The 13,377-nt window shown below is 46.7% G+C and overlaps 1 protein-coding gene across 2 annotated transcripts in view; it reads right to left on the minus strand.

Moving 5' to 3' along the window:
* The window catches only part of BLTP2 (bridge-like lipid transfer protein family member 2), a 30,771-nt gene that overhangs the window by 6,386 nt on the left and 11,008 nt on the right, over positions 1 to 13,377 (minus strand). For both annotated transcript variants that reach the window (XM_054458681.2, XM_054458683.2), the window contains 12 exons: positions 13,054 to 13,245; positions 12,708 to 12,910; positions 12,442 to 12,560; positions 12,101 to 12,321; positions 11,215 to 11,405; positions 10,988 to 11,087; positions 10,644 to 10,846; positions 7,432 to 7,726; positions 3,396 to 3,553; positions 2,923 to 3,129; positions 557 to 656; positions 146 to 328 (listed from right to left, as the gene is read on the minus strand). In XM_054458681.2, coding sequence (XP_054314656.1) covers positions 146 to 328; positions 557 to 656; positions 2,923 to 3,129; positions 3,396 to 3,553; positions 7,432 to 7,726; positions 10,644 to 10,846; positions 10,988 to 11,087; positions 11,215 to 11,405; positions 12,101 to 12,321; positions 12,442 to 12,560; positions 12,708 to 12,910; positions 13,054 to 13,245 — 2,172 coding nt within the window. The remainder of the gene's footprint in view (positions 1 to 145; positions 329 to 556; positions 657 to 2,922; positions 3,130 to 3,395; positions 3,554 to 7,431; positions 7,727 to 10,643; positions 10,847 to 10,987; positions 11,088 to 11,214; positions 11,406 to 12,100; positions 12,322 to 12,441; positions 12,561 to 12,707; positions 12,911 to 13,053; positions 13,246 to 13,377) is intronic.

Raw genomic sequence — 13,377 nt, forward strand, 5'->3', positions numbered from 1 at the left:
ACTTACAAAAAGTAGAGCAAAGTGAAATGTTAATGCCAGTGCACAGTGGATTTTTAATAACTCTACTGTCTCAAAACCACCAAGGAAATAACTACTTTCACAACTTCTCTAGTCCCCTCCTAAAAGCTGTTCAAGCCCTGAATACCTTCCTGCTTCTTTAGGAGATCTTCCTTTTCCTGGTTCTCAAGAACTTCAGGTGGCTTAATCTGAGTTGCTAGTTCAGGATCAATGTCATGGCTGTAACTAATATAGTACATTCGGCAGTTGCAACGCGAAATGATCCGCTGGACTTGCTGGGCTTGCTGTGCCTCAGCTGGCTGGTTCCAATCTGGGAAGAGGTGGGAAAGAGAGAAGAAAAAGACATTCTCAATAAAGGTAATGTGAGAGCCTCCCAGCTATGTCTCGGCAACTCCAGAAACACTGCTTTCAACCTAGCCTAGCACAAAATGGTCCTACTCCAGCATACATTGACGTTAAGAATAGGTAGGGAAATGAGGTCCCTTTGGGATGCACATCTGCTCCTAATCATTTGATGCAGAGGAGGGGGAGGGCTGACCTGTGGTTGTGGTAACCATGCCGCCCACTGCCTGCCCACTCTCCATCAGCTCCTGCACAGAGTCCAGACTACGCTGCCGGTGCTCCTCGATATTCTTCACCTGAAGACAGAGATGCAGGCAACTTTAGCTCCTGGGAAAAGAGTGGCTTGTCCTGGACAACTGGGTGACAGATCTCCATGTTTCAAGTAGTTACACTTAATATCTGGACCTCCACTGCATGGAATAGCTTGAACCATCTCCCAGGATAGAGGACATACTTGTCTCATTCTCTTGCCCCAGTCTACCCAAATTCTCCAACCCAACTGAGTTACATGCACACTTTGCCAGGCCCACAGGTCTTGTGCCAGAAAAACAATGAGCAAGGTTCAAATCTAATCATATCATGGGCAAAATATCTCATTAAAAAAAAAAAAATGACTTTCCTACCCATTTTGGTATTTGTTCCATTTGTGTTCTTGCTGTTTTCTATCTTCAGATAGATAACCACTCTGACAATGTTGCCATGGGGGAAGGGAATTGAATTATTTTTATTCACTCTGCCAAGCTGAAGTCAGAGTGAATGACACTGAGTGAGATGGGAAGACCACAGCAGATGGTGGATCTGACAAGTCTCAAAAAAATATAGGAAAGGCCAGATCAAAGTCCCTTGTACCTAAGCCAAAGACGTTCCACTCTAATGCTAGTATCGCAGCCTGAGGGGGGCGGGGGGAAAGAGTTCACCCACACAAGAAGGCATGCCTAAAAGCAGCAGAGGCACAAAAAATGCCAGAAAGATCCTGATAGCTCATCCATTCTACTTCTGCACGGGTAGTTAACACCTGTGCTTACCTCCTCAGACTACTGATAAAGAGCACTGCTTGCCTGAATGAACCACAGCTCTTATATATCAGCATGACTTCTCATATTACCAACAACCGGTCCCTTACACGGCTTGAGATCTGATCTAAATGCTCATTATCTCTTACTACACTTGAGGTTGCCTGGATTAAGCCCTAACGTCATTGATATAAGAAGCATCAGGCAGGGAGGTGAAAAGAGGGATCAGTTTTATCCCCACTAAGTAGAACTGCAAATGGATTTATCGCTGTGGTCCTTACCAGATACAGCTAGATCCTGTAACTCATATGGGGGGTGTACCATGCCGAGTACAATGTGGGCACTTAACACCTGTTAAATAAGTAATAACGCACAATCTTGACTAGGCATATCTCATAATCAATAGACTCTCCAACAATTCTGATGATATCTTAGAAGTTACAGGGTAAAATATAACCTGGTTCAGTTTTACCAAGAAGCTGAAAAGAAAATTAACAACCATGCAATGCAAAGACAGGCTCCTTTCCTTGTTTCTGCCAACTGCTCACAATCTCACCATCTAACAAAAACATTATCTTGGCTGGGTGGGGTGGCTCACACCTGTAATCACAGCACTTTGGGAGGCCGAGGCGGGCAGATCACGAGGTCAGGAGCACGAGACCAGCCTGGCCAACATGGTGAAACCCTGTCTCTACAAAAAATACAAAAATTAGCCAGGCATGGTGGGGCACGCCTGTAATCCCAGCTACTCAGGAGGCTGAGGCTGGAGAATGGCTTGAACCCAGGAGGCAGAGGTTGCAGTGAGCTGAGTTTGCGCCATTGCGCTCCAGCCTGGGCTACAGAGCAAGACTCCGTCTCAAAAAACAAACAAAAACAAACAAAACCACATTATCTTGCCACACACTTAGACTTCCCCAGCCATACTGACTTAAAAAAAAAAAAAATGAGTACTTTCCACCTGAATAAAGCTTTATATTTTCAAAGCACCTTATCATGTGATCCTTTCAACAATCTTGTGAGGGTGAAGTATCAATTCCATTTCACAATTAAAGGTGACTTGTCCAAGAGCTCATGGCTACTATAAAGGGAAAGCTATCATTAGAACTCACATAACCTGACTCCTAGGCAGTCTTTCATTCAACCTCACTGCCTTGCTGAAATAACCAATCAGTCATTTTCATGAGAGGACAGAGAAAGGGCAGATAGTGAACTTATCGAAAATTCTCAGTCACTGCCTGTTTTCTTGGCTGCCTGCTGATTAGTGTGAACATTAATAGGCATCAGCAATCTTAAAGAGTAAAACAGTTCCAGTCCATTTTATACTAGTTCTGAGAAATGAGAGTTTCTTTTGCAAGGAAATAGAACACCATGAGAAAAAAAAAAAAGCACTACATGCTTCCAGACCAGAGACTGCCCACATTCAAGGTGTTATTAGCCTCATTATTCTGCTAAGCTAGTAACAGCAGGTTACTGTCAAGAATCTTCCAGCCATTAGAAAGTCTATGGAAAACCAGGACTATAACGTGCCTTCACAAACCCACTGACTAACCTCTAACCAGAGCTGTCGGCCATCCTGCTCTGTGGGGCTACTTTCGGTGGTGGCAAAGTACTGCATGCCATCCAAGAGGCAAGTCCAGGATGTCTTTTGCTTCAATGTATCACCATACCAGGCTGGATGGTGCTGGCACTGCAGCAGTTGGGCTTTGGCAGCTGACACAATGACACAGCCTTCTGTCTCTGCTCCACGAAGAACCATCTATGTCACAGATAGAAGCAGAGTTAAGCTACCAAGGAAGATGAGGTTAGTGAGCACATTGTATCAACCACTGCAGCTAGGTCTAATTCTGGCTTACTGAGTAAATTTTACTGGCTTTTAGACATAGAAGTGATTATCTATGATACCTATGAGAAGGACAAATTTTTTGGAGCTCTATTCACCCATTCATATTTAGAGGTGGGGGAAGGGGAACAGTATGATCATGATCTAGCCTGATGTTGAGGTAACTTGTAAAGAGAAGGTACCTGACAGTTGACCAGTTCAATAAGGCAGTTTCGGTTGTATATGTCATCCGTCTGGCAGGCAGCAATGCCACACAACTGGTCACTCATCCCTGATTCCTCTTCTGTGAACACTACAAACCTGTCTGTCTCTTCAATTAGCTTCTGCAACATGTAAGCACCTGGCAGAGAAATAGGAAGCAGGGAAAGGTCACAGTCTCAAAGGGAAAGACTTTTCCCTTTCCAGAGCCAAACTGATCTTCCCTCAATCTATCTGGCTAGGTAAGGGCTTAGAATACATCCTCCCAAACCTAGAACTCTAGCCCAGCCCATGAAGGCAAAACAAGGGTTATTTCATTTTCCCTTCAATTTTAATAAAAGTAACAGATTCCCAACAGAAACTTAGAAATGCTAGGTAACATTTTCTTCTCTTAGATATTACTCTATGATCTCTCCCTTACCCCCATTTTATTCCTTTTTTCAGTTCATATTATTTTACATGCTATTTGACCACTATTTTCCACTTGAAACCACTCTCTTGCCATCAATGTCATTATATTCTCCTAGGTCTGCTGCTTCCCCTGATTATGTTTCCAGGCCATCTTCCTTCTCCCAGGTCTAAGCTCCTCAGATCCATCCTTGGCATGTTCCCTTCTCTTTCCTACTCTTTCTCTTAATGGGTTTGTCAACAGAGTATATGGTTAAGAGCACAGTCTCCAGAATCAGACTAGTCTGCCTGTATTGTGACCTTGGGCAGTCTGCCCTCTTTGTGTCACAGTTTACTTGTTTGTAAAAGAGTAACTCTCTCATGAGATTGCTATGAAAGTTTAAGGGGGCCAGGTGCGGTGGCTCACGCCTGCAATCCCAGCACTTTGGGAGGCTGAGGTGGGCAGATCACGCGGTCAGGATATTGAGACCATCCTGGCCAACATGGTGATACTCCATCTCTACTAAAAATACAAAAATTAGCCAGGTGTGGTGGCATGCACCTGTAATCCTAGCTACTTGGGAGGCTGAGGTAGAAGAATAGCTTGAATCCAGGAGGCAGAGGTTGCAGTGAGCCGAGATCACACCACTGCACTCCAGCCTGGTGACAGAGCGAGACTCCGCCTCAAAAAAAAAAAAAAAGCAACAGAAAAAAGAAAATTTAATGGAATAATACATAAAAATATTCTCTTAGCTCTATGCTGAAATTCCCAAATATCTATCTTTAGCCCTAAGCTTTTAGACCCTAATTTCCAGCTGTTTGTTAGATATTATATTGATAGCCTACTAGTGACACAAATTCAGCATGCCCAAATGTGAACTCAACAACCCTACACCTCCCAAACCTGCTTAGTCCCAAGGCTCTATTTCTGATATTACTGTTACCATCATGCCAGTCATCAGGCTCAAAATCTAGTCGTTATAATTTTCTCCCTTTAACTCCTCCTTCCAACCAGTGGTCAGTTCTCCCATATGCACAATAATGTTTCCATCCATCTTATCTCCATTCCCACTGCCTCTACCTAGTTCTAGCCCTCAATGCTTTTTTTCTTTTTTTTCCTTGAGACGGAGTTTCACTCTTGTTGCCCAGGCTGGAGTGCAATGGCGCAATCTCGGCTCACTGCAACCTCCGCCCCTGGGTTCAAGCAATTCTACCGTCTCAGCCTCCCGAGTAGCTGGGATTACAGGCACACACCAGCACACCCGGCTAATTTTTGTATTTTTAGTAGAGACAGGGTTTCACCATGGTGGCCAGGCTGGTCTCGAGCTCCTGACCTCGTGATCCATCCGTCTCGGCCTCCCAAAGTGCTGGGATTACAGGCGTGAGCCACCGTGCCTGGCCCCTGCCCTCAATGCTTCTTACTGAGACACCATAATTGTTCCCTAATTTGTCTCCCCACCTCCAGTTTCTTCCTCTCCAATCCTCCTACACACTACTGCCAGATCTGTCTTCATAAAAGTAAAACAATGACACACCCATATTCAAAAACATTCAGTAGTTCACCACTGCCTACTGTACAAGGACCGAAACCTCCTTAGCCCTATATGAAAGGTCTTTGATGATCTACCCCAGCTTTCCTTTCCAGTCCTTTCTCTCACTCCTCTCCTTTAGTTACTCTCTCTGTCAACTAAAAGAGACGGTTTACTCTCTGTGATACTGTGAAATATATATTTGGTCTTCCCTGCTTCCTGGAATATAAAATCTAAAATCATTAGTGCCTCCTAAGTGATGTCTTTTTGTGTGCTGAGTTGACTAGTTGCTGGCAGCCCCTAAGTAGCTTCCGGATGGTGGCTGGTCACTGGAAAGACCCAGGCAGGATTAGAGGGTTATAACTTTTAGCACCCCCCCCACTCCCTCCCCACACACTTCCTGGGAAGAGAGGGGCTGAAGGCTAAGTTAATCACCAATGGCCAATGGTTTAATCAATCATGCCTACATAATGAAGTCTCCATTAAAAACCCAAAAGGACAGGGTTTGGGGAGCTTCTGGATAGCTGAACACGTAGAGGTTCCTGGGGCGTAGCATGCCTGCCTGGGGAGGGCACAGAAGCTTTCCACCACTTCCCATACCTTGCACTATGCATCTCTTCATCCACATCCTTTGTAATACCCTTTACAGTAAACCAGTAAACATGTTTCCTTCAGTCCTGTGAGCTGCTCTAGCAAATTAATTGAACCCAAGGAGGGGGTTGTGGGAACCCATTTATAGCCAGTTGGTGAGAAGCACAGATAAAGCAACCTGGAACCTGTGACTGGCATATGAAGGAGAGGTGCGGGCTTAGAGACTGAGTCGTCAACCTTTGGAATCTGATGCTGTCCCCGGGTAGATAGTGTCAGAATTGAACTGAATTAGAGGACACCCAACTGATGTCCACTGCAGAATTAATTGCTTGCTTATTGGTTGGGAAAAATTCCCACACATTTGGTCACAGAAGTCTTCTGTGTCAATTGTGTCACTTCTTCTGTGTCACTTTCGAGTTTGGGTTTTTCCACTCAAGACTCTCCTTTGAACACAGTAAGCTTTCAAACTCCACTCCTACTCAGATTATTCCCTCTGCCTTGATTGCCCTTCTACCCCATTTCTACATGTTCAAACTATACTAGGCTTTCAAGGCCTGGCTCAAATGCTACTTCCTCAATAAACCCTCCCCTGATGGTATTCCCCCCTTCACTCCTGTCAGCAATAACTCCATTTTTTTTTTTTTTTTTTTTTTTTTTGAGACAGAGTCTTGCTCTGTCACCCAGGCTGGAGTGCAGTGGTGCGATCTCGGCTCACTGCAAGCTCTGCCTCCCGGGTTCACATCATTCTCCTGCCTCAGCCTCCCAAGTAGCTGGGACTACAGGCACCCGCCACTATGCCCGGGTAATTTTTTTGTATTTTTAGTAGAGATGGGGTTTCACCGTGTTAGCCAGGATAGCCTCGATCTCCTGACCTCGTGACCCGCCCACCTCAGCCTCCCAAAGTGCTGGGATTACAGGCGTGAGCCACCACGCCCGGCCCCATATTCTTTTTTTTTTTGAGATGGAGTCCTGCTCTATCTATCACCTCTACCTCCTGGGTTCAAGCGATTCTCGTGCCTTAGCCTCCGAAGTAGCTGGGATTACAGGTACATGCCACCATGCCTGGCTAATTTTTTTTGTATTATTTTTAGTAGAGATGGGGTTTTGCCATATTGGCCAGGCTGGTCTTGAACTCCTGACCTCAAGTGACCCACCCACCTCGGCCTCCCAAAGTGCTGGAATTACAGGAGTGAGCCACTGCGCCCGTCCAACTCCCATTTTCTTTTATTTCTCTCTTATGGCATTTACCACTTTGCTTCTTTCCCTTACTCATCTTGTTTTGGCTCCAACACTCCCCTTCTGATTCTCTTCTGGCCATAGGACCAGACCATTCAATGCCCCAACATCACTGTTACTTAATATGTAAGACTTAGGTGGCCTAAGAAGGAAAAATAATAGTTTCACTTCTTTACCTAGATAGAAGCACCATGACTCAGTCCTTTTCAAACTCCTGTCCAAGCCCATATCCATGTTCTAAACCCAAACCTATAAAGTCTCATCTCCCAGAGCTTACCTCCTGATGACCCCTTATCAGGTCGTCCACTGAAGCTAGGAGTGTTAACACGAGGTGGGGCTGAGGCACTAGTTGGGATACCCCGCTTTGGCTTTTTGGCTGGCATCTGTGGATCAATCTTTAACCCCTTCAGGGCCTCAGTAGAGAGATTACGTTTGAGTACAGCTGCCTTTTTGTAGCCATCATATAACCCAAAGGCAATGTCTCGATTGGTAGTTGTCCAGGAAATCCGTAAATCTACTAAGTGCAGCTGATGTGTATGAAAGGTAGGATCCCCATCACGAGTAGAGAGCTCCTAAGAAACAGGAAAAGGACCTCAGGGTAGCGTGGAAATTGCCCCCAATGCCACAAAGGCAGTGATAAGAGAAAAATTTGTTGAACAAGAAACCTGTTGGCCAGATGCCGTGGCTCATGCTCGTAATCCCAGCACTTTGGGAGGCCGAAGCGGGCAAATCATGAGATCAGGAGTTTGGGACCAGCCTGGCCAACCTGGTGAAACCCCATCTCTACTAAAAACACAAAAAATTAGCTGGGCATGGTGGCTGGCACTGGTAATCCCAGCTACTCAGGAGGCTGAGGCAGGAGAATCGCTTGAACCTGGGAGGCGGAGGTTGCAGTGAGCTATCACACCACTGCACTCCAGCCCCGGCAACAGCGAGAGACGCGGTCTTAAAAAAAAAAAAAAAGAAAAGAAATTCGCTGGGCGTGGTGGGGAGACAGACCCTGGAGAAAGAAAAACTAAGTGGTCTTGGCTTTTATATTATATTACATTCGAACTATACCTACTGTATTTTATTCGTTATCAAAAAATGTTTTTAGAGTTCCTCTAAAATTTTTTTAAGAAATGGAGTCTATTTTGCCCAGACTGGTCTTGAACTCCTGGCTTCAAGCAATCTTCCTGCCTTAGTCTCCCAAGTAGCTGGGACTACGGGCACAAGCCACTGTGCCTGGCCCCACTTTATTTTTTAAATATACTTATTTATTTTTATTTACTTATTTGAGACAGAATCTGACTCTGTCTCCCAAGCTGAAGTGCAGTGGTGTGATTTTTTTTTTTTGAGACAGAGTTTCACTCCATCACCCACGCTGGAGTGCAGTGGCATGATCTTGGCTAATTGCAACCTCTGCCTCTCAGGTTCAAGCGATTCTCATGCTTCAGTCTCCAAGTACCTGGGATTACAGGTATGTGCTACCACACCTGGCTAATTTATTATTTATTTATTTATTTATTTATTTATTGGAAACAGAGTCTCACTCTTGTCGCCCAGGCTGAAGTGCAGTGGTGCGATCTCAGCTGGCTGCAACCTCCACTTCTCGGGTTCAAGCGATTCTCCTGCCTCAGCCTCCCGAGTAGCTGGGATTACAGGCACCCGCCACCACGCCCAGCAAATTTTTGTATTTTTTAGTAGAGATGGGGTTTCACCATATTGGCCAGGCTGGTCTCAAACTCCTGACCTCACATGATCCGCCCACCTTGGCATCCCAAAGTGCTGCGATTACAGGTGTGAGCCACTGCACCTGGCCTAATTTTTGTATTTTTGGTAGAGACAGGGTTTCACCACGTTGGCCAGTCTGGTCTCAAACTCCTGACCTTGAGTGATCCATCTGCCTCAGACTCCCAAAGTGTAGGGATTACAGGTGAGAGCCACTGCACCCAGCCTCAATGGTGCAATCCTGGCTCACTACAACCTCTGCCTCTTGGGCTCAAGCCATCCTACCTCAGCCTCCTGAATAGCTAGGACTACAGGTGCACGCCACCATGCCTGGCTAATTTTTTTGTATTTTTTGTAGAAACAGGGTTTCACCATGTTGCCCAGGCTGGTCTGGAACTCTTGAGCTCAAGGGATCCACCCACCCTGGCCTCCCAGAGTGCTGGGATTACAGGCATGAGCCATCACACTTTGCCTATTTATTTTTGAGATGGGGTCTGTCACGCAGGCTGGAGAGCAGTGGCGCGGTCATGGCTCACTGCAGCCTTGATTTCCCAGACTCCAGCCATGTTCCCACCTCAGCCTCCTGAGTAGCTGGGACCACAGCCACATGCCACCACACCCAGACAATTTTTTGTATTTTTGGTAGAGACAGGGTTTCCTCATGTTGCCCAGGTTGGTCTCAAACTCCTGAGCTCAAGCAATCCACCCGCTTCAGCCTCCCAAACTGTTGGGATTACAGGCATGAGCCACCTGAGCCCAGGCCCCACTGTATTTTTTTTTTTTTTTTTTTGTATTTTGGAGCCAGCATCTTGCTCTGTCACCCAGCTTGGAGTGCAGTGGTGCGACCTCGGTTCTCTGCAACCTCCACCCTCCAGGTTCAAGAGATTCTCCTGCCTCAGCCTCCCAAGTAGCTGGGACTACGGGCATGTGCCACCATTCCCAGCTAATTCTTTTGTACTTTTAGTAGAGACAGGGTTTCACCATGTTGGTCAGGCTGGTCTCGAACTCCTGACTTCAAATGATCCATCCGCCTTGGCCTCCCAAAGTGCTGGGATTACAGGCACGAGCCACCGCATCCAGCCCTCCCCAACTGTACTTTAAATGACTTGAGAATTTCAACTTAAAATCCTTCCCTAATTGGGGGAAAAGTCAGTACCAATTTTTTTTTCAGTGTTAGGAAAAAATTTTACTCTATTTCCTAAACAGTAAGATACTATTTTTAGGAGAGAAAGAAAAAGTATTTTCAAAAAGAAGGATGCTGATACAGCTAAATCAAGTGAGTTTGTCATAAAGTAATGACATACATGCTTGGAATATATGAGAAACCTTACCAGGGACTTAACCTGCAACCTACTCCTATGGACTTTATTGTGTTCCCCCCAAATTCTTATGTTGAAGTCCTAACCCCCAATGTAACGGTATGTGGAGATGGGCCTTTGGGAGGTAATGACATGAGGTCACGAGGGTGGGGCACTCATGACAGAATTAGTGCTTTTACAATAAGAGAAACCAGAGCACTCATGCACACTTGTGCTCTCTCTCCCTCTCTGCCATGTGAGGACAGAGACAAGGCAGCCATCTGCAAAAGCCAGGAAGACAGCCCTCACCAGAACCCAACCATGCGGGCACCCTGATCTTGGACTTCCCAGTATCCAAAACTGATAAATACATTTTTGTTGTATAAGCCTCCCAGTCTCTGGTATTTTGTTATGGCAGCCCAAGTAGGCTGAGATACCTACTAATATAAATAAGTAATAAAGAAAGTGTGTCAGGGAGTACCTCCTCAGCCATGCGATTGCTATGCCGTTGGTAGGTGAGGGAGGACAAGCTCAGCAGGTGGGTCTTTGTTACCAAGGGATCAAGACAGTGATCAGCATTCTCTTCAGTGGGTGAGGCCATCAAGTGAACGGTCACCTGACTTAGGTCACTCACCATCTGGGTAACACTCCAATCAGAGATAAGGCGCCGCATCACTGTGCCTGCTGAGAAAAAGAGGCACACAGAGACCATGCTGACCAGTTCAGAGGATAGTGTAAGACAGAGATGGAGGAGGGCAATGGAACTGAGAAGGGAAAAACAACAAGGAACAGGACAGGAGAAATGAAAGGAGTCTTTCATCTTACCTTGAGGTATAAGCCGCTGAGTCCCCCGAGTGAAGACATGGCCCTGACTGCACTCAATCTGGATGCCCCGCTGCTGGGCAAATGAGGCCCAATAATGTACCTGGCAACGAGAGCATAACATTAACAAAGGATGGCATGAGAAGGATGATTAAGGGACTCAATATGAGAAACAAGAAAACTAGAAGCAGAATAAAGTGAAGATGTCAGCAGGGACATCAGTGCCTTACCTGCAGCTGGGGAAAGAGGGCTGTATAGGAAAGTTGCTTGTAGTGCTGACCAAGTTTCTTCTTGCTGGGTTTCAGGTTATTGAAGAGCTTTCCCCTGCAGATAGGCCTTGTGACACTTGTCCAAGTTGCCCAGAAATTTTGCATCCAGCGCAGGGTACTACTATATAGCAGAATTCGGGGCTGGGATATTGCTGCAAAGAGAAGGACAGACATTTCCTAGTTATGGATGAAACACAGAGGTAAAGCTAAATCCTTCCCTTGCTGCAGGTTGTAGAGGTTTAAAAATCCAAAATCCATACAGCACCTAGCCTCACATTCAGCATGCCCAACTCCCTCTTTCAAGGATCTAAGCTCTCTGCTTTCCCCTACTGCTATGGTCTAAATGTTTGCATCTCCCCAAAATTCATGCTGAAATACTAACCCCTAAGGTAATGATGTTAAGAGGTGGGCCTCTGGGAGGTCACTAGATCATGAGGGTGGAGCCTTCGTGAATAGGATTAGTGCCCTTTTAAAAGTGGTCCAAGGGAGCTCACTGACTCCTTCCACCACATTAGGACACAGCAAAAAGGCACCATCTATGAGGAATGGTCCCTCACTACACTGAATCTATCAGCTCTTTGATCTTCGACTTTCAAGCCTCCAGAACTGTGAGAGATAAATGTTTGTTGTTTATAAGCTACCAAACTTGTGGTATTATTGTTATAGCAACCAAAAAGGACTAAGACACCAACCCTTTCCCCGCCAAAGAAAAAAAAAAAAAAGGTCCTAACCTAGATTCTCCCTTGCCCTTCTCCCCTCCCCTCCCCAGAGGGTCAAGCTAAAGTCCCCAGCGTCCATGCCCGTCCTCCCAGCCCTTCCTCCCCACTGCCCCAGGCCCAAGCCTCACTTCCACTGTGCCGAGTCAGATCCATCTTGATGGAGAGATTGAGGTTCTCCGAGCGAAAGGCCCGGTAGGAGTCATGAAGCTGGCCCAAGGGCACCTCAGGCAGGAACTCTGGGGCCCGCAGAGTGACACTATGGTGATCATGGGGGTTCCCATGGCACAGCCACTGCAGGTCCAGTGTCATGCAGAGGTCAGGCAGGTGAAGGAAGCAGCAGTCGTCATACCTGCCTCACAATGGAGCCCCAGCCCTCAGTGCCCTGGTCACTCACTTCCCCTTGGCTCTTCCCCCTCCCTCCAACCTGAGCCCCTCACCCCATGGAGGACCCTCCCTTCACTCTACTCACTTAGAGGCTGTTCTCACGTTGATATCCAAGTCACCCTTGAACACAAACTGACCAGGTTTCCAATGAAAAGACAGGTGGCTCCACTCCCAGTGCATATTTTCAGTTGTGTTGTATGGATCCTATGACCACCCCCGAGAACTTGGTGAGATATAGGTAAGAAAACCATCCTCATCTCCCAAATCAGCACCTTTCTCTCTTCCCACATGTGCCATACAGACCTCAACCATACCATCCTGATAGGATAAAAGTATCATGACACCCCTCACCTCAGTGGCCAGCTGGTGCAGGTTCGCCTGTTCAATGTCCATGTGCCAGTCTCCATGGAACAGAAGACGGCTCTTGTCCCACCAGGGCAAAGGTGGGCTGGGGTCAGCTGAGGGCTTGGTCAAGAGGTCCACGCACTGGCCAATCAGCGTCCAGGCTGGATCCCAGCATGGGCCCCATACCACTGTGTACTGGAATATTTCCGCTGGGGTAGAGGAACAAAGGCTATAACTTGTTCACAACATTACCCCTCTCTTCCTCCTTCACTCCAGAAGGGTCTCAGCTCACCTCCCATTTCACCCATCACAAATGTCCCTCAGCCAAACCAACTGCCCCATCTCTACTCACAGTGGAAGTCATGGTAGAATTTGAGTGGGGGCATGTTCCTCTCCACTGCCACGTTACCCCACGGAAGCCCCAAGTGCAAGATCTGACGCCGACGGGAGCAAGGCTGACCACTCTGCTCGGTGCCCACAAGTCGACCCATTAGCCGCCAGTCACGGATCTCAAACAGGTACCGTGGGTAGTCTCTGATCCGAACTGTTACCAGAGGAAGGGTACACACTGGCTACTCAGAGGCAGCCTGAGCACTCTCGGGCCTGTCTTTTTCCTCACCACTATTTTACCCATCTATATTTACAAAGTCAATTGAGAGAACAAGGGCAGGCAGTT

This window comes from Pongo pygmaeus, chromosome 19 (assembly GCF_028885625.2).
Source record: "Pongo pygmaeus isolate AG05252 chromosome 19, NHGRI_mPonPyg2-v2.0_pri, whole genome shotgun sequence".
NCBI lineage: Eukaryota > Metazoa > Chordata > Mammalia > Primates > Hominidae > Pongo > Pongo pygmaeus.